General features: G+C 52.4%; 3 protein-coding genes across 3 annotated transcripts in view; 2 read left to right on the forward strand and 1 right to left on the reverse strand.

Annotated features, from left to right (window-relative positions):
- The window catches only part of SGIP1 (SH3GL interacting endocytic adaptor 1), a 36,887-nt gene extending 27,207 nt beyond the window's left edge, over positions 1–9,680 (forward strand). The window contains exons 19-26 of the mRNA XM_086617081.1: positions 1,163–1,222; positions 6,124–6,235; positions 6,581–6,736; positions 7,165–7,297; positions 7,592–7,794; positions 8,296–8,360; positions 8,928–9,092; positions 9,658–9,680. Of these exons, the coding sequence (XP_086473207.1) occupies positions 1,163–1,222; positions 6,124–6,235; positions 6,581–6,736; positions 7,165–7,297; positions 7,592–7,794; positions 8,296–8,360; positions 8,928–9,092; positions 9,658–9,680 (917 nt within the window). The remainder of the gene's footprint in view (positions 1–1,162; positions 1,223–6,123; positions 6,236–6,580; positions 6,737–7,164; positions 7,298–7,591; positions 7,795–8,295; positions 8,361–8,927; positions 9,093–9,657) is intronic.
- Positions 9,681–15,954: 6,274 nt separating this feature from the next.
- Positions 15,955–17,307, forward strand: DYNLT5 (dynein light chain Tctex-type family member 5). Its single transcript, XM_086617770.1, has 3 exons — positions 15,955–16,012; positions 16,127–16,251; positions 17,104–17,307. The coding sequence occupies exons 1-3, from the start codon at positions 15,976–15,978 to the stop codon at positions 17,305–17,307; spliced, it is 366 nt and encodes a 121-aa protein (XP_086473896.1). The 5' UTR covers positions 15,955–15,975.
- A 1,538-nt stretch (positions 17,308–18,845) lies between these two features.
- Positions 18,846–20,581, reverse strand: INSL5 (insulin like 5). Its single transcript, XM_009989250.2, has 2 exons — positions 20,407–20,581; positions 18,846–19,078 (listed from the first exon to the last, which is right to left on the reverse strand). Exons 1-2 carry the CDS (start codon positions 20,579–20,581, stop codon positions 18,846–18,848), a joined length of 408 nt encoding a protein of 135 aa, XP_009987552.1.
- Between the last annotated feature and the right edge of the window lie 1,338 nt (positions 20,582–21,919).

Here is a 21,919-nt window from a genome sequence, read left to right on the forward strand (position 1 = left end):
CAGGTACTGTACGAGCAGGGCACTTCCGAGACAATCCGGCTGCGGAGTGGGCGGCCGTGGGCACCCTGAGCCCCGGCCCCCACCCCTTGCAGCACCTTATAGAATCACAGAACGGTTTGGGTTGGAAGGGACCTCAAAGATCATCCAGTTCCAACCCCCCTGCCATGGGCAGGGACACCCTCCACTACATCAGGTTGCCCAAAGCCTCATCCAACCTGACCTTGAACACTGCCAGGGATGGGGCAGCCACAGCTTCTCTGGGCAACCTGTGCCAGTGCCTCATCACCCTCATTGTAAAAAATTTCTTCCTTAAATCTCATCGAAATCTCTCCTCTTTCAGTTTAAAGCCATTGCCCCTTGTCTTATCACTACACGCCCTTGCCCAAAGCCCCTCTCCAGCTTTCCTGTAGCCCCTTTAGGTACTGGGAGGATGCTGGAAGGTCTCCCTGGAGCCTCTTCTTCTTGCATGACAGTTTCTCTGTGACAAAAAGGCCCGCGTGGTGAAAGGCTACTACCTCCTGAATTCAAAAGAGTCAATTTAACAGCTCAAAAAGCCATTTTTATTTCCCTACCCCCCCCTCCCCCCCCGCCCCAGTTATTTCCACGGTACCTGGTGTCTAACGTGGCTTTCGAGGTGATGTGAGCACAGGGAACTGGTGGTCACCATGGGACAGGCAGAATTCCAGCTGGGCATCCCCTGCTCTGTGTGCCTGTGTCTGTTTTATGTCCTGAGCCGCAACGGCAAATACCTGCCACTCGCCGGGCGCGGTGGGCGGCCGCTGCCGTAGCGCAGCGGGAACGTCGCTGGAAGCGAAGAGGATAAGGAGCATCTGCCAAAGTTGGAACATGCTGACAGGGTGCATGGACTGAGATGCCTCTTCTAGACAAAAATCGAGGAAAAAAACAAAAAGAAAAAATCCCAAAAATCCTTACCAAGCGGGGAAAACCACTCTTCCATCTGGGCTTCCATAGCTTTGCTTTCTGCTTTCTCGTTTCCCAAGCCCGAGCTGGAAAGCCCCCCCTCTCCTTGCACGTGAACAGCTTGCAGCGCCTCGTCCCCTCCCCGTAGCGAGATCGATGACCTGCTCTGTGACTCACACTGTGTCCTTCTCTCTCCCTCTCCTTAACCTTTCCCATCCCGCTTCAACTCCCGGCCATACAGAGAATGAACAGCCTTCCCTCGTTTGGTTTGACAGAGGAAAGTTTTATTTGACTTTCGAAGGTAAGTAGTGCACAGCAGAGCCGGTAACGACTCGCTCCCCTTGCTCTTGCTCTCTCATTCCCGGGGTTTCCTTCAAAGGCTCCCGTCCGGTTTTCTGCCCAAAACGTTCCGGCTACTTAAGTGACATCACAAGTTCGGCCAGAATAATTTTGATTCGATCCATGCCGTTTATCCCCATGATCTGTTTCCCTCTCAATTTATTTAAATATATATACAAATAATTAAATAACCAAACGGACCAAAACCCAAAAGAATATTCTCGTACCGAGACTGCGGTGAAAACCGGAGAGCGAAACCGCTTGCACTGCCGAGAACTTGACTCTGTCAACCAGGGCTTCTTTCTGCTCTCCCTCGCGAGCTGCTCGTTACCCTGAGCGGGCTGTGGCACAGGTTAATTAAATCCCAAAGGGTGACGGGGCCCCCTCCCCACCTCCCGTCAGATTTTTCCGCGGCGAGGGGCCGGCAGCGTGCCGGCACTGCCGGTGAGCGTAGCCGAAACGGGGCCAGGTTGTGCTGCCGGGGCGGCCAGTTGGGTTTCGGGGTCCCTCGTTGGCACTGAGGTGTGTTGGGGGGATGCCAGGGGAGGAGAGCTTGTTTTGGAGAGGACAGTGGCTTCTCCGAACAGCGTTGCGTCTTCGGAGAGGGTAGAGGTGCCGGTATCCAGGTGGCCACCCCACTACAAGCGCCCCCGCGGCTTTGGAGGAAGCGTCATCTCATGGGCACCGTGCCTATATTTTTCTTAAAAAAAAAAAATAAGAGAAAAGCAGAGTGAGGAGGTTTGCTGGCAGCAGGAATAGGTGCTTTAAAACCCAAAGGAAGCGTTTGGAAGGGCATGTGGTGCTCGGAGGCAGAGCTGGGCTGGGGGTGGCGGGCATGGGGCATGCTGGAGCATGGCTCCCGGGGGTCTCGCTCCCTAAAGCGTGTCCCCTCCAGCGAAGACCCAAGTGGCCCCAGATGGTGCTGTCTGGCCGCCAAGCACGGGCTGGGGCTTGTGGAGCAAACCCCAGTTTGGTGAGCGGGATGCCACAGCAGCGGCAGGCAGCAGGGGTGGAGGCAGTGGTGACCAGGGGGTTGGCTCCTTCTTTCCCTTCTTCTTGGCTTTTCATGGGCCACAGCTGCTGAGCCATGAGGTTCCTGCTCTGATGGTCCCTGCTCCGATGGCAGCTCCTGCCTTAGACCTGGGAGGGGGCCAAGGGGTCACAGAATGGTTTGGATTGGAAGGGACCTTAGAGATCATCCAGTTCCAACCCCCCTGCCATGGGCAGGGACACCCTCCACTACACCAGGTTGCCCAAAGCCCCATCCAGCCTGGCCTTGAACACTTCCAGGGATGGGGCAGCCACAGCTTCTCTGGGCAACCTGATCCAGTGCCTCACCACCCTCAGAGGGAAGAATTTCTTCCTGAGATCTCATCTAAATCTCCCCTCTTTCAGTTTAAATCCATTGCTCTGTGTCCTGTCACTACACACCCTTGTCCAAAGCCCCTCTCCAGCTTTCCTGTAGCCCCTTTAGGTACTGGGAGGCTGCTGGAAGGTCTCCCTGGAGCCTTCTCTTCTCCAGGCTGAACAGCCCCAACTCTCTCAGCCTGTCTCCATAGCAGAGGTGCTCCAGCCCTCAGGAAGAAGAACCACTTCCTCCTGCCACTCCTTACTGTTTTGCCGTTTCCAGAAACCAAAAACCCACAGCCATTCCTGGGTTTCCTTTCCCAGGTGCCACCGGCCTGTCCAGAGCTTTGGGAATTGCTGAGCATGGCAGGACAGGGACTGCCCAGGGCTGTGCCAGGTCGGAGCAGCCACCTTTGAGCGTTATCCCTCAGCACGTGTTCCCTGGCACTGCGCATCCCTGCTGATCCCCCCCCTCATTCCCTCCTCGCTCAATCCAGTACCAGCACGGCTGTGTTTGGGGATTTCCTCATGGTTTTGCATATGGATGTTTTTGAATGGTATATCGGAATTCTTGTACTTGGTTCTGGCCATGTGAGTGTCTGGAGTGGGGCAGGGTGGGTTGCCCATGGCACGCGGCCGGATGGCACAGCAGCAGGGCTGCAGGAGCCTGCGCCGGCTCCAGGCTCATCTCACGCCCCAGGAAGGAGCCACCTCGCTTCCACATGTTGGATTTTTCAATGCACCCCTAAATCTTTGAGTTTGACTTAAAAAAAAAAAACTCAACTTCAATGCTTGTTTCTAGGGAGGGGAAAGGAGATCCGTGGAGTTCGGCATCTGTCACTCAGGGCAGGAAATGCCAGATGAGAAATTACCTTTTTGTCTCTGGTCTGGGTTGGTTTTGCCGAGGTCGGTGTGTCTGCGGGACACGGGGCAGTTTGTCGGTGTGCGAAGAGCCGCGGTGCAGCTTCGGTGATGCTCTCCTGGATCCGCGGGCAGAGCCGTGTACCGGGATCACCGGCGCTCAGCGGTCGGTACCGCCTGTACTTCCCACCTTTTGTAGGGAAAAGCAAATCCAACAAACCTGGCGCGCTGCTTATGGCTGGATCTAAAGCCCCATAAAGTGGATATTTTTTTTTTTCCCCCAGTATTATAGGGTCGTTTTGCCAAAATGAAAAGTTGCTAAAAATGCCTCCTGAAGCAGTCAGTGAAAAGCTGGATTTGTGGTGGAGACGTGCCACAGCGACTAGATTTGTCTCTCAAGTTTCTGGAAAAGAATTCTAGGGCTTCAAATAGATCATACTTTTCTTTTTACATTAAAGTTTTTGTTACAAAAGTCGTTTAGTCTCTGAGAAGAACGTATAGGTGGAAGAAATGAGAGATTAGGAATGAGGGAAAAGGCAGGTTGGGAGGAGAGAGGCTGAGCCCTCGCTCGATGCTCCGCTGCAGGGGCTGGGCTACACCCGCTGCAGCCGCAGCGTGAATATTTGGGAGGTGGATTATTTCTTCTCCCAAAAAATAACGATTCTATTGCCGAGGATGGCGAGCGGACGGCTAAAGACCTTCCTCTTGCCTTCCTCCCTGCCGAGAGAAGCCCGCGGTCACTCTGCTTGGGGGTACCCTCAGCCCCCCACAGCCGGTCTGTGCTGACAGGTCCAAACCTCATCTGTATCCCTGGGTGGGCATCACGAGACCATCCCGCTGCGTTCAGCCACACCAGGGGGGTGGTTGCTCTGGGCACGGGGAGCAAGGACACGCTCGCTGTGCTCTCTGATAGCCCACCGTGGGAAGAATTCGTTAAAAACATAACGTTCTCTTAGCAGTCCACGGTGCTGCCCCGTGGCCGCGGTCACCTGCGCGGGCGGTGGGTTCTGGGGGGCTGCCCGTGCCTCCCCATGCTGCTGGCACTGCCGTGGAGCATCTGCTCTCCAACGGGGTGTTTGCCGAGTCCCCCATCCGTAGCTCAGGGCCATGCCCTTGGAAGCAGAAGGCTTGGGGAGCCACGTGCTGCCTCCTGGGGTTCATTAGGATAATTACCGTGTGCGTGGCGATGGGTCTGTCGCGTGCGGGTGAGATGCCTGGTCTGCCCACCCCGTGTGCCGGGACAGCTGGATGCACCGGATGCGTGGCACTCACTGAGCATCATTATTCCGGGCCGCGGCTGAAACCCGCTTATTCCCCCAAATCTCTTAGGATGTGTGACCGAGAGGGGGACGCGTGGCTTCGTTAATTTTTTACACCCTTTTAGGTGACATTAGACATTTCAAGGGAAAATCCCAGGGCTGGAGAGGCTCGTCGGTGCCTCCGGCAGGGAGCGACCGTGGTTTATACCTTGGCACGCTGCCCGCAAAGACGCGTTTGTAAGGCGTGAGGAACCCTCCTCGTCCGCGAACGCCGCGTTTTTTCACATTTTTTCACAATTAACACACCAAAACTCAAGGTGTCATTCATGTGACGGAAGCGCTTCCCGCAGGACGCCTTACAAATCCTGATTTCCTGCACTGAACCCCGTTATTTACTCGTGCAAAACTGGTAGCGGGGAGGCAAAAAGCACGAGGGAGCGGCGGGAAGCAGCGGCTGAAGAAGGGAGGGAATTCTTTTGGAAGATAATCCAAGCAGGAGAGCAGGGCGCTCCCCGAAAACGCTCCGCATTTCGCTCGGTCGCTTCGCTTTGCCCTCACCCCCGCTGCCCACAGAGGTGCTGCCCTTCCCCGGGCCGGCGTTTCGTCTCCGATGGCTTCGGCTGAAGCTGGCACACGCTCGCATGCTCTGAACAAAAGAAAATAATTCCGGGCTCAATTCCTGGCCCGTTTCACCTGCCCGGTTCAGACCATGTCAATGGAGGTCACAGAGTAAGAGGGTGTCGGGGTGCCCCTCCGGACACTTTTGCCGTTCTTTTTTAGGTGGTTTGGGGCAAAATAATCCTTAAGCTGATGGACAGACTAGGAGATTAAAAAAAAAAAAAGGTTCCAAAACAGTGCGTGGCGGAAGAATAGATCAGGCTGAACTGGTGGTGCCAGGGAGGGGGTGGTGACTTTTTAGGGTGCCCCGGGGGATTGGTGCCTTGTACATCGGGTGGGCGACCAGACATCAATCCCAGGCTGATATTTTGGTGGTTTCCCTGGAGGAGAGGCGAGAGCTTTGCCAGGCCAACAGACCCTGCTGGTTCTCCGCTTGGCAGCGGGCACGAGGAGAGGGACATTGCCCCCCATTCCCCATTTCCAGCACACTCCAGGCTTCTGGCGTACGCCACTGATGCTTTCATCCCCAAATATTTTTCAGGGAGAGGCATCTCTGGCCAGCAAAGGGAAACCACGGATGGATTTTCTGGCTTTTGCACCCAGAATCCCATGTAAAAAATATTTTTACGTAAAATATTTTTAAAGCCTCGTCCAAAGCCTGGGGGGCTTTTTCCAAACCTTTGCCCATGGGATGGGGCTCTCGGCTCTTGGCACACCGGGGGGAAGTGGTGCTGCTGCTCCCCACAAGTAGGAAACGGAGGTTTTTGCTCTGTCGTAGGCTCGTCGCGGGGCCCCAGCCCCCTGACCATGGGGGCACAGGACACCCTGCCCGTCGCTGCCGCCTTCACGGAAACCGTCAACGCGTACTTCAAAGGGGCCGACCCAAACAAGTAGGTGCCAACAGATGGAGTCTGGGTGTCGATATGGGGTGGGGGGTTCCAGGGTCTGGGCATGGGGTGCTGTCGAGGCTTTGGTGAGCATCTTGAGGGATGGGGAGGGGGGGAAGGAGGTGCAGGGGGGCCAGGGTCAGGATGCTCCTGGGGCATCTCAGCCTTTGCTGCTGTTCCAGCTCACTCTGGTTTGGGACCACAAGAGCTTCATTGCCTCAGCACAGTGGGTGGGAAGTGGGGGGCTGTCACTGCATCCTCCCTGGTGCAAACTCTTCCCTCCTGCTGTGTTTTGAGCCCCCTCCACCCTGTTTCCTTCCCCCTTGGTCTCTGTATCCGGCACTGCAGGTGCATCGTGAAGATCACGGGGGAGATGGTGCTGTCGTTTCCAGCGGGCATCACGCGACACTTTGCCAACAACCCCGCTCCGGCGGTGCTCACCTTCCGCGTCTTGAACTACAACAGGCTGGAGCACGTCCTGCCAAACCCCCAGCTCCTCTGCTGGTAAGCCCCCGCCTCGCCGGCAGCCCAAAGGAAGGCCAGTTTCCAGAAAAGTGGAAACACCTTGGAAGCCTGCCTTGATTTTGGGAAGGAAATCCTCAAAACCCTAAAACTCTGCCAGAGCGCTCCCTGTGAGAGCAGCCCCTTCGCCAGGCACTGGTGCCAGTGGGGAGGAGCGGGTGCTCGGATGGGTTTGCTTGTTTGCTGCCTCGCTCCACGCGTTAGACCTCCTCTTGGCAAAACGAGACAGCCCACCGGTTGCATCTGCTGTGCCTTCCTGGAGGTACTGGAGGATGAGCAAGGGACGCGATAATTCCCTGTACGTGGGATCAAACGCGGTCCTGGCGGGCGCTGCTGTCCCGTGCGGTTCATGGAACACCTTTCTCCTGCCGAGGCGGCTCACGGGAAGGGTTAATTCTCCCTCCGTGCAGTGACAACACGCAGAGCGACGCCAGCACGAAGGAGTTCTGGGTCAACATGCCAAACCTGATGACTCACCTAAAGAAGGTATCGGAACAGAAACCGCAAGCCACCTATTACAATGTGGATATGCTCAAATACCAGGTAGGGGTTTTTTTGTAAGATAAAACCGTGCCAAAAAAGCGTGCGTTAATTATAGCCGTAAAAGCCGGTATTTCCCTAGCGCGGAGCGGAGATAACGCGAGGTGGGGGCACGTTGTCTGCCCAGTCCCCCCCCTGTATGCCACGAGATTGCCCCGTTTTGAGCCCTGTACAAACTTTCTGTGAGAATACAAGGTGTCTCCTCCTCTGAACCCAAATGCAATTACCGCGGCTGTAAAATGGGATTTCTCCCACCACCCCTACGGAAACTAAATGTTTTTTCTGTCATTTTGGAAGGTATCTGCCCAGGGTATTCAGTCTACTCCATTAAACCTTGCAGTGAGCTGGCGGTGTGACCCTGCAAGCACTGACCTCCGCATCGACTACAAATACAATACAGAGGCAATGACCACACCGGTCGCTCTAAACAACGTCCAGTTCCTCGTCCCCGTCGACGGAGGAGTAACCAAACTTCAAGCTGTGCTTCCTCCTGCCGTCTGGTAGGCACCGCTCGCCCCGCCGAGAGCTCGTTTGCCACCTCCGCCGTGGCCCTGCCTAAACCAGCCGTCCTGCCCGTCGGCTGCCAGAGCGGGATCTGGGGAGATTCGGGAGCTGGGGGGACACTGGGGACCCGAATCTGGCCTCCTCTTGCAGGAGGAAACATCCAACCCCACTCCAATATTTTTTTTTCTTGCCATTCCCACCAGCTCAGCAGGCAGAGCTGAACGCACGTGTTCAAAATTCCGCGTTTTGGCTCCTTTTATCCGAGCTCGGAGGGACACACGGCTGTCGCTGCCGTAGGCACCGGCGCGCAGGTTTGCAGCAGGGAAAAGCGGCGTTTTCCCGCTCGGGTCAAACCCAAAGCCAAGCTCCCAGAGTTCCAGCTCTGGAAAGCAGCACCCAAGCTGCTCCCCCAGCCCATGCAGCCATTAGCGAAATTCAAATATCTTCTCCGTAATTTCTTGTTTCCTACAGAAATGCTCTTCTTCATGTGTTTTTAGGAACGCCGAGCAGCAAAGGATATTGTGGAAGATCCCTGATATCTCTCAGAAGTCGGAAAATGGAGGTAATCCCAAGAACATGCGTGTTACTAACTCCAAGTACTTAGCTCCGGCACTGACCCGCTTATCACGCCTGCACACAAGTCCGGGCACACGGGATCCCGCTGGCACTTGCCGGGGAGGATGCTGTTTACAGCTCGGAGCAGAGCGCTTTGCAAAGCAGGGATACGTGCCACTGCTGCTGTTTTGCCAACCGCTTTGGCATCACGGAAGGGTATCAACACACTGGGTTCGGGTGCGATTTTTTTGCCGAGTCCTTCGCTCCGTTGACCCTCTGGAATTGCAGGCTGTCGGGGGAACCCTGGGTCGCTCCTGCATGTGTCGCCTACGCAGCTCAGCTGCTTCGTATCTCTGAGGGGTTTGAAAATTAAAAATCTGCTGGGAGGATGAGGGGCTTCATGTCTGTGCCCCCCTCACCAGGGGATGCTGCTGGCTCGGGTACAGCCGTGGGAGTGGGCTTCCCTTGCAGGGCTTTGAGCATCTCATCGCCTTTGCCGGCGACTCTGGCCCTGGGACACGCGTCGTGCCTCTCCGGGCTTCTAAGGGTCTCGTGCCGGACTTTTAAATCGCAGGTGTGGGGTCTCTGCTGGCCCGACTCCAGCTCTCGGAGGGGCCCAGTGCCCCGGCCCCCCTGGCTGTGCAGTTCACCAGTGAAGGCAGCACCCTGTCCAGCTGCGACATCGAGCTCGTGGGTGCTGGCTACCGCTTCTCCCTCATCAAGAAGAGGTTTGCAGCAGGTAGGTGCCTCACCGGCGGCTCCTCTGGGCATGGCTGTGTCCCTGACCGGCCCTCCAGCCGTGCTGGCATGCCTGGCACTGCCCTCAATGTATATATGTTGGCCATTCAAGCCCGGAGGTCCCACCGCAGCACAGTGAGACCGGGCTGGCTGGCAGCAGAGGGGCAAAGCTCCTTTGCATGAAATAAATCCTGCTGCCACTTACGAGAGCCGTGAATTTCATGGGCTTTTTCCTGCCCACGGATCCTGCACGAAAGGCAAGGTCTGGGGATCTCCAGGAAGAGCTTTTGCCCCATTGCTGCAGAGAAAGACAACGAATTTTTTATTTTTGCCCCATTGCTGCAGAGAAAGACACAAATTTTTTATTTTGCCCCATTGCTGCAGAGAAAGACACGATTTTTTCATTTTTGCCCCCTTGCTGCAGAGAAAGACAAGTTTTTTTCCGTGTGCCGCTCGTGCGTGGCAGCAGCACGGCCGTGGATGCGGGGGCCGGCGGAGGCGGGCGGCCATCCCCCGGGAATCGGGGCTGCTCCCTCCCCGCAGCTGATTTCTGATCCCATTTCTAGGTAAATACTTGGCCGATAACTGATGGAAGCTTATGCAAGTCTATGAAAAATACTATGGAAAATACCCAAGGACTGCTGCGCGTGGAACGGGTTTTAATTACAGTTTAAGGAAAAATGAACTAAATCCTGCACTCGGGACATTTCTGTTGGAAGTGTCGACAACTTTCAGCGTTTTTTTCCTTGGAAAACACCGTCTTGACCAGTCCTACAGTATTTACTTCTAGATGTAACATTGTTAATGGTTTTAAAATGTAATTATTGTATTTGTAAATTGTACTCATTCCAGTAAGGCTGTATTTTGGCAGGTAGACACTTGAGTTTTAGCATTTTACCATTCATGAAATGGATGTAATTTAAACTGTGGTATATAAATTTAATAGTAGTACTGTTGAATGGCACAATGCTTACAGAGGTAGATTACATTTTGTCAATATATACGATTTAAATACGATACTGATAGCTGTTACGAAGGGGGTGCCTCCTACAGAGTTACGTAGAACCCACACGCTGAGTTACTTTTTCTTCAGTCCTTAGTACATCTCACGGTGAGAAAGGAAAAGCTCTGTCTTCAGGTTTAGCTGCTTTAACTCCAGAAAAAAGATTTCGGTGAACGTGGAGGTTCCTAATACAGTCTGCCAGCAAAAAGCAGGGGAAAAAAAAAAAAGCCACTTCTGTAAAGAGTATTTATGTCAAATTTGCTGTGCAAGGAACCTCTGTGAACCCAGAGAAGCTGTGGCTGCCCCATCCCTGGAGGTGTTCAAGGCCAGGTTGGATGAGGCTTTGGGCAACCTGGTGTAGTGGAGGGTGTCCCTGCCCATGGCAGGGGGGTTGGAACTGGATGATCTTTGAGGTCCCTTCCAACCCAAACCATTCTGTGACTCTATGATTCTATGAACCCGTCCTTGCTCTCTTACAGCCGCAGGGTAACAGTCAGGAGTCCCAACAGCGCGTGCCCGGGCAACGAGCGCTTCTCTTTACCCCGTGCCCTTCCATTGTGCAGAGAGGCAGACCAGGAATTAGGCAGGCTACCAGTTTGGGTAGAAAATCAGAGCTTACAGGACTGCTTGTAAATTATTGCTGTTTTTAAGGACACATTTTCCAAGCAGTCTCCTCCAGATTTCCGGTCGTATTTCTACATTCTTTTGCTTGCTTCTTCTGGCTTTTCTCCCCATTTTTGAAAGCCTTATGGGTTTAGAAAATGCTTTAAAGGCATGTAGCCCCCACCATGCCTCTTCATTTTACCACTTAGGCAGGAAAGCATAACTGGAAAACAAAAGCAGCCCATGGCAGGACACCCAGCACCGGCTGGGGCCGGGATCTGTGCCAGGGAAGCAGGGGCAGCACCGGGGGCTACCAACAGCCTGTGGGGCAGGAGCCCACCTCACTGGCATCAGGAGCAGCTATCTTGTGCAGAGGGGAAAATACATAAAAGTGCTAAACCGGAGGCTGCGGCGGGGGAAAAATTGTCCCTCTGTGTTTTCCCCGAGCCGCCATGGGCTCGGAGCCATGGGTGCCAGCTACCGTGGCGTGTTGCTCCTCTCCGTGCATCGCCTGCACAGCCTTTTGTTTCTTCTTGACGTTAGTCTCAGCCCGCCGCTGGCAACATGCTGGCATTAACGTCGTGCGTGGCATTAACGGTGCAGCAGCTGCCGAGGCGGAGAGCCGGTTTTAACGGGAGAATTTGTCGATAAGGGGAAATACGAAGGGATCTTTTCAGAATTAAATGCAGCTGCTCTTGAGATGCACAGAGAAGCCCAGGAGCATCCACTGAACGGGGTGCTGGGGACTTCAGAAACGTGTGAGATGACAGGTAGTGCTAATTTTACAGTCGCAAACGTTGCCAGGATTAGGCTTGTGCATTCGTGTTGGAAAACTTTGTGCATGTTGGGAAGCGCCTGCTCACAGAGCAGTTCGGAGTGACGTAAGAAAACAGACATCCATGCCCGTCTGAAAAGAAAGTAAGAAAATCCAGTAGGATTTCTGTTCTGGGATGACTCCCAGACTGAGATACGTGTGATGGGGTGGTGGAGGTGTGTGTATCAACACGGAAGATAAAGCACAATTCAGTGATGCAACTCCATACATCTTCACAGTTTTTGAAAGCAGACTTGCCAGTACTCCTGGACGGAGTGTTCAGCTCGGTTAATTCCCCTGAAATGGAAGTGTGTATAAACAGTGTAACCTACCCCTTTTCAACTTAGGAATATAGGGCAAAATCTAAGAATCAGTTTTTGCATAATTGGTTCATGCTGTGTACAATTGTTATAAACTCATGCTTCCAAGAGAGATCTATGTCATAGTCCTGAAAATAAGGATTTTATAATGTAAATATTACCAGAACATAGATATTTTACTTTATATTTCATTTGAAAGACAAGGTGTTTACATTAGCATTGGGTTTTGAAATGCTTTTTAAACTAAAAAACCCATAACCCAAAGCTCCCAAGCTCGTCCCGTTTGTGCTGTCCCACAAAACGGAGGTCATGTTTTCCCAGCACAGCCTTTGCGAGGAGATGCCGCTCCGCAGAGATGGTTTGGTTTTCCTGCCCCACTGGTGTCCAGGCAGAGAGGCAGAGGTGCAGAGTGCTCCACGGATGCTTGTTTTGTCGGGTATTTTTGTCTTCCCGCATGCCATATGAGCTTGGCACCACCCCAGCGTTGCCCTGCGTGGGGAGGGGGAACAGCCTGGTTGCTGGAGCCTGGTCTTCTTTCTGCCTGGCTTTGAGAAGGTGTCAGCAGAAATTACGGGCAGCAGCTTGGGATGTATCAGACTTAAATTTAGAGCGCCAGATAGGGGCATATATAGGGATGTTTATCCCCGATTCCAGCTTCCGTAGTAGTGGAGCGAGCTCTCCGGAGAGGGCCTGGGGGATGCGCTGCGCTGTTCCATTCAGGGCACTGGAGCTCTGCAGGCTTCGCCGCTGCTTTTAGGCAGAAAAATCTGTGTCTGTTCAGAGAATGCACCTGTTGGGTCCTCCCTGCGAGCGAGCGGAGCAGCTACGGCACAGGGAGTCGAAAAGGCAGCGGCGGTTCGGCTGCCGCTGAGTCCCCTGCGTGGCTCGAGCGAAGCATCCGTGTTCCGTTTCCGAGCGTGGGGTCCAGCAGGTCTTTCGCCAAGTCGGGCCAAGGCTGAAAAGGGGGGCTCAGCCCTCCAGCACCGCCCAGCACCGGCACCCTAGAACTCAGCAGCACTCAGATCTAACTATCTGCATTAAAAAAAAAAGACAACTAAAGGAGGCATTCCGATAATAAACAGGTGTGATGCATGCACAGAAAGGCTTCAGCTCGGTTACTCGCGTGGACCTGTCCCTTTAGAATTGTCTTCAGCCACCTCTCCCCAAGGGATTTTCCAGTGACGGTGCTGGCTGATGGAGAGGGGGCGGTTTTCCCTACGGACACCTGCAGACCTGGGTGTCTTCAGAGTTTTAGGGGCAGGAAGTCCTTTTCCAGCAACTTTTCTTCTTCTGTTGCAAATATTCCCAATTCTCAGCCAGCTCACGGTGCTCCTCGCAGGAGACATTTCAGATCACTTTTCTACTTTAATGATATTTTTTCGTAACGACGAAATTGCTCAACAGCACGAAATACTACCGGATAACAAGCATTTCATGTGTTGTTGGCATTGGAGTGATCACTGGAGTGATTTTTCCCTTACCCTGTTGTTGGTTTTACATGAAAATATCTTGGTTAAAAATCTTAATTTTGAAGCTTACCGTGACCGAAATATGTAACATCATCACATTGTACTTTCTCGGAAAGAGATTACTGTCTCAAAGATTTCATTTCATAGCCGGAATTCTTCTCCTCTTCTTTTTCTCACTATTTCCCAAGGAAAGTACTTCTTGCAGAGCTGAGGAGTTTTTACAATCATCAGTATTTTAATTCTTATTTCATTGCAAGGCTAGAAAAAGATCTGCAGAAATACCCTCCCGTCTCCTTCACCACCTTCCCTATGACTTCGGGAGGGACCGCAGGTAATGCTGCTGACAACCCTTCTTGAAAACGAGGAGCGTTAGCGTGGCAAGGCTCTGCAGAGGTTTGCACACAAGCAGGACTTCACCACGGGCCGAGCAGTACGGGATAAATCACGCCAGGTTTTGGCGAGGCGGTCAGAACGTCTTGTTCCTCCGTTGGAAATCTCTCTCTTTCTGGGCAGCGGGTGAACGGATGGCTGCGGACATGCCGTCCTGCTGTTGGGTTCGTAACCTGCGCAGAGGAAGTCTCCTGCTTGCTCCAAAACACTCTAAGGTTGGTGAAATCACCCCGTTTCCTTGATGGCTGAAAACGTACAGAGATGTTGTTAGTCGTGATCTGAGAGAGGAATCGAGGCGGGCTGTGGTTTGAAGCTCTGGTCCTGCGGCTGCGGGCTGGTGGGTGGAGGGGACAGGGTGCAGGAGAACCTCGCCGTGACACCTCCAAACCCTGAGGAAGCCCCAGAAGTGAATTGGATTTCCCCGGGTATCGCCCTCTATCATTTTATGAACTCCCTCGTGTATAAAATGTTTATAAATATTTGTGGATTAAGATACACAGGTCTATTTTTAAGATTTAAGTTAAATAAGTTAATTAATGGCTGGCCTTTTTTGCCTAAACGTGCAATGAGATATATTATACCTTTAGTCTACGATGGCCTAGGTACTGCTTAGTCTGTGATGAAAACTTTGCTGCTTACCTACTGTTCTCAGAGAAAAAACTGTAAAAGACGTACAGGTTTGTTGCACACGGACTATCGCAGCAAAGCTTTGTATTTGACCACTGGTAATATGAATGTGTTGTATTGACTTGTTGAAGATAATCATGAAACAACATATTTTAAATGTTACTTGCCTTATAGGTTAGAATACGACTATGTGGATATCATTTTTTGTAAATAATGTTTTTTATAAACGTCTTTCCTCCATTCCCCCCCGTCACCCATTTCACGAAATCTTGAATATGCAATTATTTACCATGCATAACGTTGCAACAAATAAATCCCCACGTCAGAACCAATTTTATTCATTCTATACATAAGAACCACATTAAATACTCGATTGAGTTGCAATTTAAATGTGATTTTATTTTTTTTTTCCTTGAAAATAAACAAAAACTGTAAACCACAACTTTTTCCAAGTGAGCTTTGGTTGCATGTGCAGGAGCATCCAGAGGAGCCGGGCGGAGGTTTTGGGGTTCCTGGCCCAAAACGTCATCGCTGCCTGACCTGGGGACAGGTTGGGGTTGGCATACGGGGACGTGGGGGGACACGTGGGGATGGGGGGGGGGCATGTGGAGACATGGCTGTGGAGACTCATGGGGGCACACGTGAGGATGTGGGGGGACCTGTGGGGACATGGGGGGACCCACGGGGACGTGGGGGGACCCACGGGGACGTGGCTGTGGGGATGTGCAGGGGCCATGGGGACACACAAGGACCACGGCTGTGAGGGCTTGTGGGAGTTGAGGGGATCCATGGAGACATATTGGAGATTTAGGGACATGTGGGGGCCATGGGGATAAGTGGGGAACCTGTGGGGTTCGTGGGGAACTTGTGGGGTTCATGGGGACCCACAGGGGTCATATGTGGGCTATGGGGACCTGTGGAGGCCATAGGGGCTGTAGGTACATGTGGCAGATTGTGGGGGCTGTGGACACCCATAGCGGCTATAGGGACACGTGGGGACTTATGGAGGCCATGGAGGCCCTGGAGACCCACAGGGGCTATGGGGACACCTGGGGACTTATGGAGGCCATGGAGGCCCTGGAGACCCACAGAGGCTATGGGGACACCTGGGGACCCACAGGGCCTATAGGTACTTGTGGAGACTTATGGAAGCCATGGGAACCCTGGACACCCACAGGGGGCATGGGGACACCTGGGGACCCATAGGTGCTATAAGGACACGTGGGGACTTATGGAGGCCATGGGGGCCCTGGAGACCCACAGGGGCCACGCAGGGACTGTGCAAACCCATGGGGGCCATGGGAACCTGCGGAGGTTGCAGGGACCCGCAGGGGCCATGAGGACATAAGGCAGCTGAGGGGACATGGGGGGCCCTATGGAAGCCATGGGGAAACCCGAGGGCTTCAGCGGGGGGGTCTTACAGGGACGTGCAGGGACCCTCAGAGCCCGTGTGGGCTGTGGACACACGCAGAGACCCGCAGATGCCGCGGCGACATGGCGGAGGGGGGGAAGCTGCGCGGGCGACACTCCCTCAGGTTGGGCGGGAACGCGCAGAGGCGGGAGGGCGGCGGCCAGCGCCGACCCGCGGCCAGTGGCCGCGGGTCGGCGCTGGCCGCCGCCCTCCCGCCCTTCCGCCTCCCCTCAGCTGCGGTGCGGGGATGAATGGCGGCGCGGCCGGCGGCGACCCCCGCTCGGGTAAGGTCTCAGGGCCGGGCGCTTCGGGGAGGGAGGAGACATTTTCCTTTGGCTTCAGCGAGGTGGGTTTTCCCTCAGGAAAACCCCAGTTTAATCTCCCCGCCCGCCCCTCAGGTCCCCTCAAACGCTTCCCGGTGGCGGAGGTGGATGATATCCTGAAGGATGTGGTGGGAAGTTACCTGAGGGAACAGCCCTACGAGCCGGGCCGGTGCAGGGAGATGGCGAAGGACATCGCTGAGGTAAGCGCGGGGCGGCCATTTTGTCCTCGCACCTCGACGCCGTGTCAGGGAGGTGGTCGTCGGGGCGAGGAGCTCCCCAAATATAAATATAAAATGTAAACTACATGCTGGAGGAGGCCATTAAGATGCGCCGAGGGTTGCTCTCAGATGGGTGCAGGCTTATACTTACTATAGCATTATAATGACGAGGTTTGTTCTAGCAGCAGTGGCTCTGAGCAAGCAGACAGTTCAGTAAGAACTCTGCGTTGTGGTTGCCCTGTCCAGAAACGCCATTAATAAGTTTTAGGTATGTATCAGACCTTTCCAAAATACGCTGGTTATGGTAACGGCTGAATTCTGCACAGTGTCATGTATGCAAGCTCCTTGTCGGTAAAATCCCATCTTGCTGCTGAGAAAAGACTGTCCTGCCCCTTTAGTCTTTCAACTGTTTTGGCCCAGAAAAGCTCACCAGCATTAAAAAAGCAGTAATTCCTGCTCTTCCTTTCCCCTGTGTAATCAGCAGGTAACCATGAACACATATGGAGGAGAATGTGGCATTCACGTACTCTTAACTCCTCACTTAACATCTGTGCTCGCCTTTCTGTAGTCCAGCAGGACGGTGTGCCTGGTTTTAGCAGATGGAAGTGTTGGTTCTCTGATGAAACGACCGCTGCAGCTTATGTGCCACCTGTCCACGGGGCTGGGGGAGTTTGTAGTAGGTATTTGAAATGCTGCAGTTCCAGGATTGTTGTCAGGATTGTTGCAGGGGTTCCGTACTGCAGCACTTGTACTTTGTCCCAGAAAACCAGATCCCTGAGCATCCCCTGTAAAGAGAGCTCTCTGCTTGTGTCTAAACATGTTTTTCTCTTGCAGGTTATCAAAGCTCGGGTGAAAGACCTCATGATACCGAGGTACAAGATTGTTGTGGTGACACATATTGGGCAGCTGAATGAGCAGAGCATGCAAGTCGGAAGCAGGTGCCTGTGGGATCCTGCGAGGGATACGTTTGCGTCATATGTGTTCAAGAACACTTCACTTTTTGCTCTGGCAAATGTGTATGCTGTCTATTTTGAATGAGGAGGTAGTTGAGTTTAACAGCAGGAGAAAGGAACGTTCAGCCTCTTTCTGTTGTTGAAAACGGTTGTGAAGGTCCAAGGCAGCTTTCACCTGTTTTGAAATGTGGTTACCGGAAGCCTTACGGCAGTGAATGTAATAATCGTATTTCCCAGAGCTTTCTCTGTGAAGTGATTCTCTGTGAAATGCTGTTCTGCACCTGGTTCTAGCTGCTTCCAGAACCGCCTGTCCCTGTAATACTTTTTTTCTCCCTGTATTACTTTTTTCTCCCTGAATTTGCGCTCACTATGTGATCCCCAAGTAGAAACCACATGTTGGGAAGGTAAACCAAAAGCATTTTAAAGCTTTCCCCATTAAATGGCGTTTGCGGGCAGTTAAGCACGTGCCAGGCCCCGTGGCTCTGGCTCCATGCACACGCTGTGTCGCAGATGCTGTGTCCTGTCCAGCCACAACAGCTGGGTGCTGCAAGTTGCTGTGCCGTGCCCTGTGTGGGGGACAGAGGGATCCCTCCAAACCTTCCTGCTGGGCCCAGAGATGTGCCAGGTGGGCTCTGCAGCGGGAGGGCAGCAGAGAGTGTGGGAGTCAGGAGCTTTGCTTGCCGAGGGCTGGCCTGGCTTCCTCTGAGCCCAAAGGAAAGCCCGGAGTACAGAGAAGGTGGCCGAGAGGAGGTGGTTAGTTCTGCTTGGAGAAAACTAACTCTGTCCCATAGTGCTTGAAATCCAGTGAAAAATGTCTTCGGATTATATCATGTTTAGAGTGCAGAGATATAACTTGTCTGGGCCCTTCTATCTGAGATGTTTTTATCTAGTGAAAAAGAAGAGTTGAGTTGGAGTTCTCAGCTGATACCTGGCTGTGGATAAGAGGGAAAGTACAGCCCTCTGAGCTCAGAAGTGTGTTTCCAGTCTCCCTGTGCAAATTAACTGCCCGCTGGGTAGGACCTCAGGTAGGCGTTGCTGGAAGCAGCTGGAATAGGGAATAAACTTGGCTTTTGCCTGCCCGGTTCAGGGGCTGAAGCTGACGGATGGCAGGTCTCATCCGCTGCACCCGTTCCCTGCTGCGGGGCGGGTCTGACGCATGGGCCTGGCGGCGTGCCGCGCCACGCCGAGCTGTCTGCGCTGCCTCGGTTTTGTTCTGATTCTGAGCAGACTTTTTGCTGCCTGTATTTCACAGCCGAAACCTGCCGTTGGATTTCCGTAAGTAAGAGAACGAGCGTGTCATAAAAGGCTTGGTTTATTACGTTTTGTGTGCAAAGCTGAAACTAGAGGAGTATTTAGATGGGAGGAAGTATCGGTACTCACGACTAGAAGTTTAACTCTAAACCACTGTAAACGCTTTGTGGAATCCAGACACCCCAACCTGAACTGTCAATGCAGCTGTTTGCTGGTTTGCGCTGCAACACTTAACATTCAGCCTTTACTCGCCAGTTTACTCCAGAGAATAAAGCTCCAATTAAATGATACAACTGAAATAATTGTGGTTTAGGTCATGATTATTTTAATACATGAAAGCTGTGACGTGGAACCGCGGCGGCGTCTGCTGTTTTAGCACAACGAACTGATCTCTCTCTCGCTGCAGCCGATGCTGCAGCAGGATGTGGTAAGCAACTTGGCTACTTCGCGCTTTTTTAATGTAGACATTTTCCTGGTGCGTGGCAAGTCTCTCTCTGTCTCAGGCTTGACGTTACGGATTTCGTTGCTGTCGCTCTGGTCTGTGTCCATCAAGGAGTCGGCGTCACCGTTGCTCTCTTGTGAGAAAGGCAGGGGATTTTCACTCTCTGTGGCATGAAAATTAGAAGGTGAAAATGAGAAGTCGTGGAGTCACGAGTCATTTATATTATTTGTCTTTACTGGAAAGACAGAGCAGCTACAGGCAGGGGGCTGAAAGTGTTACCCTCCGTCTTTCTGATGTGAACCACTGAGATGTATCGGATCACTGACTGCTCCCCGGCACAGTATTAAAATAGAGACGTGAGGCACACATTCTGTGATGAACACGTTAAAAAACCAGTAATTTTTGGATTTATATAGACGAGCGTTCTTTGCAGGAATAGCTGCCTTGTCAGTCTTGCACTGATGTATTTCCTTCGAAGGGTAAAACCGTGATTTGATGTGCCAGTGGCACTGGACCAGCGTGTTAAACTGGACCTGCTTGCGGGTTTCCTGAAACGGAGATACTTTGTTAAGGCGTCAGATACCCACCATGTCAAAGTTCCTGGATGTTCCCTCCTAAATTGTGCTTGCAATTGATGTTTTAAATACCACAGTGCAATTGGGCACTGCCTTGGGGAGTTTGTAAAGGTATAGTAGTTGTCTCCCTTAGTTTACCTGTGGGGTTTTTCTCCTTTAACAGACTGTCAGGCAGGGTGTTGCCAAGTGGCACCGTTTTTTATGTTTGATTAAAGCTGCTGCTACAATAGAATTTTCAAAGAAGGCAGATGTTACTGCGTGAAAAGTGCCTCTGTTCTTGTCATCTGCCTCATTTTTTTTTTTTTCCTAGGTCTTTTAACCTGTCAGAGTACAATTTTCTAGCAGTGCGTGTAACGGCTGCATTTTTTTACTCTACCTAAAAATGTGCTAATAAATATATACACCACCATGTATAGAAGATACTTAAAACTTCAGCATAGTTTATTTGTAATATTCTTAAGTTGTAATAAAGTTTCCAGTTTCTAGTGGGGAAGGTGGTGTGTCCTAACAAAGAAAACAGTAAAGAATTTGACTAAAGCAAAGCTTATCTCTGACATTTAAGATGTCGTGGCATAAAGATTTTCAGCGACGGCCTTGGGCTTAAGTCATGGTTCCTCAGGTTGACTTGGAGAATATTGATCGAAATGTTACTTATTTAGCAAAATCGCAGGCTAAGCTAAGCCAAGCAAGCTGCAAGGAAACAAAAAATGAATTGGCACCACCTCGCTTGCTGTGTCAGAGCAAAGCCTGTGCCATTGGTGCTTGAGACACAGCCATTTAGGGGAGCGGCAGCAAGGGAGGGCACAGCTCTGCCCTGAGCTGCAACCTGCAGGTGATTGGGTTCTCCTGAACCCCTCAGACCTGGGTGCGCCTCGCAGGGGCCGATAAGCCTGTTAAGTCATTAATTAGCACTTACCAAACAGGTAGCGATAATCAGTCAAATGCCTTTTCCAGCGAGAGCCACCACAGGTGAAGACGATGGCTCTGACGAAGTCTCTCCCGCAGAGCTTCACCGTGTTTCCCTCGCCTCGGACTTCTCGTGCTGCAATCAGGAGGGAGAGCAAGGCCAGGGCCAGCACCGTGCTCCTCATTCTGCAGCTGCCGTGCTTCGGGGCTGAGTGTCCGTGGGGCAGAAGGGACGCGTGAGGTTGAGGTGGGGAGTTGTGCTGAAATCTTCCCATTTATACTGATGGTCCGTCTGCTCAGGCTCGTTCTGAGGATGACTTAATGTTTGCTAAAAACAAGTTAATCACTTGTTTCCGGTAGCGTTTTAAGTGCTTTGGGATTTGTGCTGGGATCTTGGTCAGGTAGTAAAGACTTCTCAAGTCTACGTAACTGTTTTACTACGGGAACTCATGTAGTACAACATGTTCATAGAGCACAGGCTTAGGTCAATACGGTTAATGTGTAGGTTTTGCACACATGAGGGGGTGTTTATTACATGGTTTGTAGATAATGGGCTTTGTCTCTGTGTGTTTCTCACACAGCTGTGCTGACCCAGCCTGTTGCTCAGCCGTGCCTGTTAAGCAACGTCGGGTCTTTTTCTGCTAGTGATCCCAAACTAAGAGGGAGTTAACTTCTTCCAGCGACATCCGTGCTTGCATACCTCTTCGTCCCCGTGCCTTGTCCTCTTGCCAAGCATCCCCTTGTCAAGCTGGCAACTGCAAATGCTTCAGAGGAACCTGCCGGAGCTGGGCAGTCGCTGATGAGAAAATCGGGTCCTGAGGGGTTTTTGTGGCAAATGCCCCACTAGGATTCCCAGCGTGCTATGTGACAGGACGTGATCCTGCAGCACGTGGAGCATTTGAGCGCGATGGGGTCACCGTGACAAACCGGACAGAGCAGTGTAGTTGTTGCACAGCTTGTGTCCAGAGGTGTTTGCCTGGCCGGATAGCTGGATGCAGTGAAGTAGCTCCACTGCAGCTGCACGGCTCGCGTGTCTGCAGTGAGGCCAGTGGACGCGGCCCTTGTCCAAAAAGGCATGGAAAGAGAGGGAGATGGCTCTAAACAAAGCACAGAATGACTGCAGGTCGGCGTCCTGGCCGTCCTTTTCATTTTGGCAATACCTGGAGGACAGAAGTGGGCCCGCCAAAGCAGCGTGGAGCAGTGTTACTGCGCTCCGGGACCAGCAGTTGGTAGTTGGTTACGCTCTCCAGAGTGGTTCTTTCCTATTGCTGCAGATGATGCTGGCGGCAGTTCCTGTAAGCTTCTATAAAAAATTATTGCAATAAAGTGCCTTAAGGAAAAAATTTGGCAATTACCAGGTCAGAAATTCCATGTTCAAGAACAAAATACATGAGGAACTTCGGAGATCTTCAGCACTTCCTAGCACCGCAAATGTTTTCCAGCAGTTAAGTAGTTTACACTACGTGCAGCATGAATTACAATGTGTTCCAGCCTTGCCAGAAAGCTCATTTTTTACCAGTAGC

The sequence above is a fragment of the Tauraco erythrolophus genome, chromosome 10 (assembly GCF_009769465.1).
Source record: "Tauraco erythrolophus isolate bTauEry1 chromosome 10, bTauEry1.pri, whole genome shotgun sequence".
Taxonomy (NCBI): Eukaryota; Metazoa; Chordata; class Aves; order Musophagiformes; family Musophagidae; genus Tauraco; species Tauraco erythrolophus.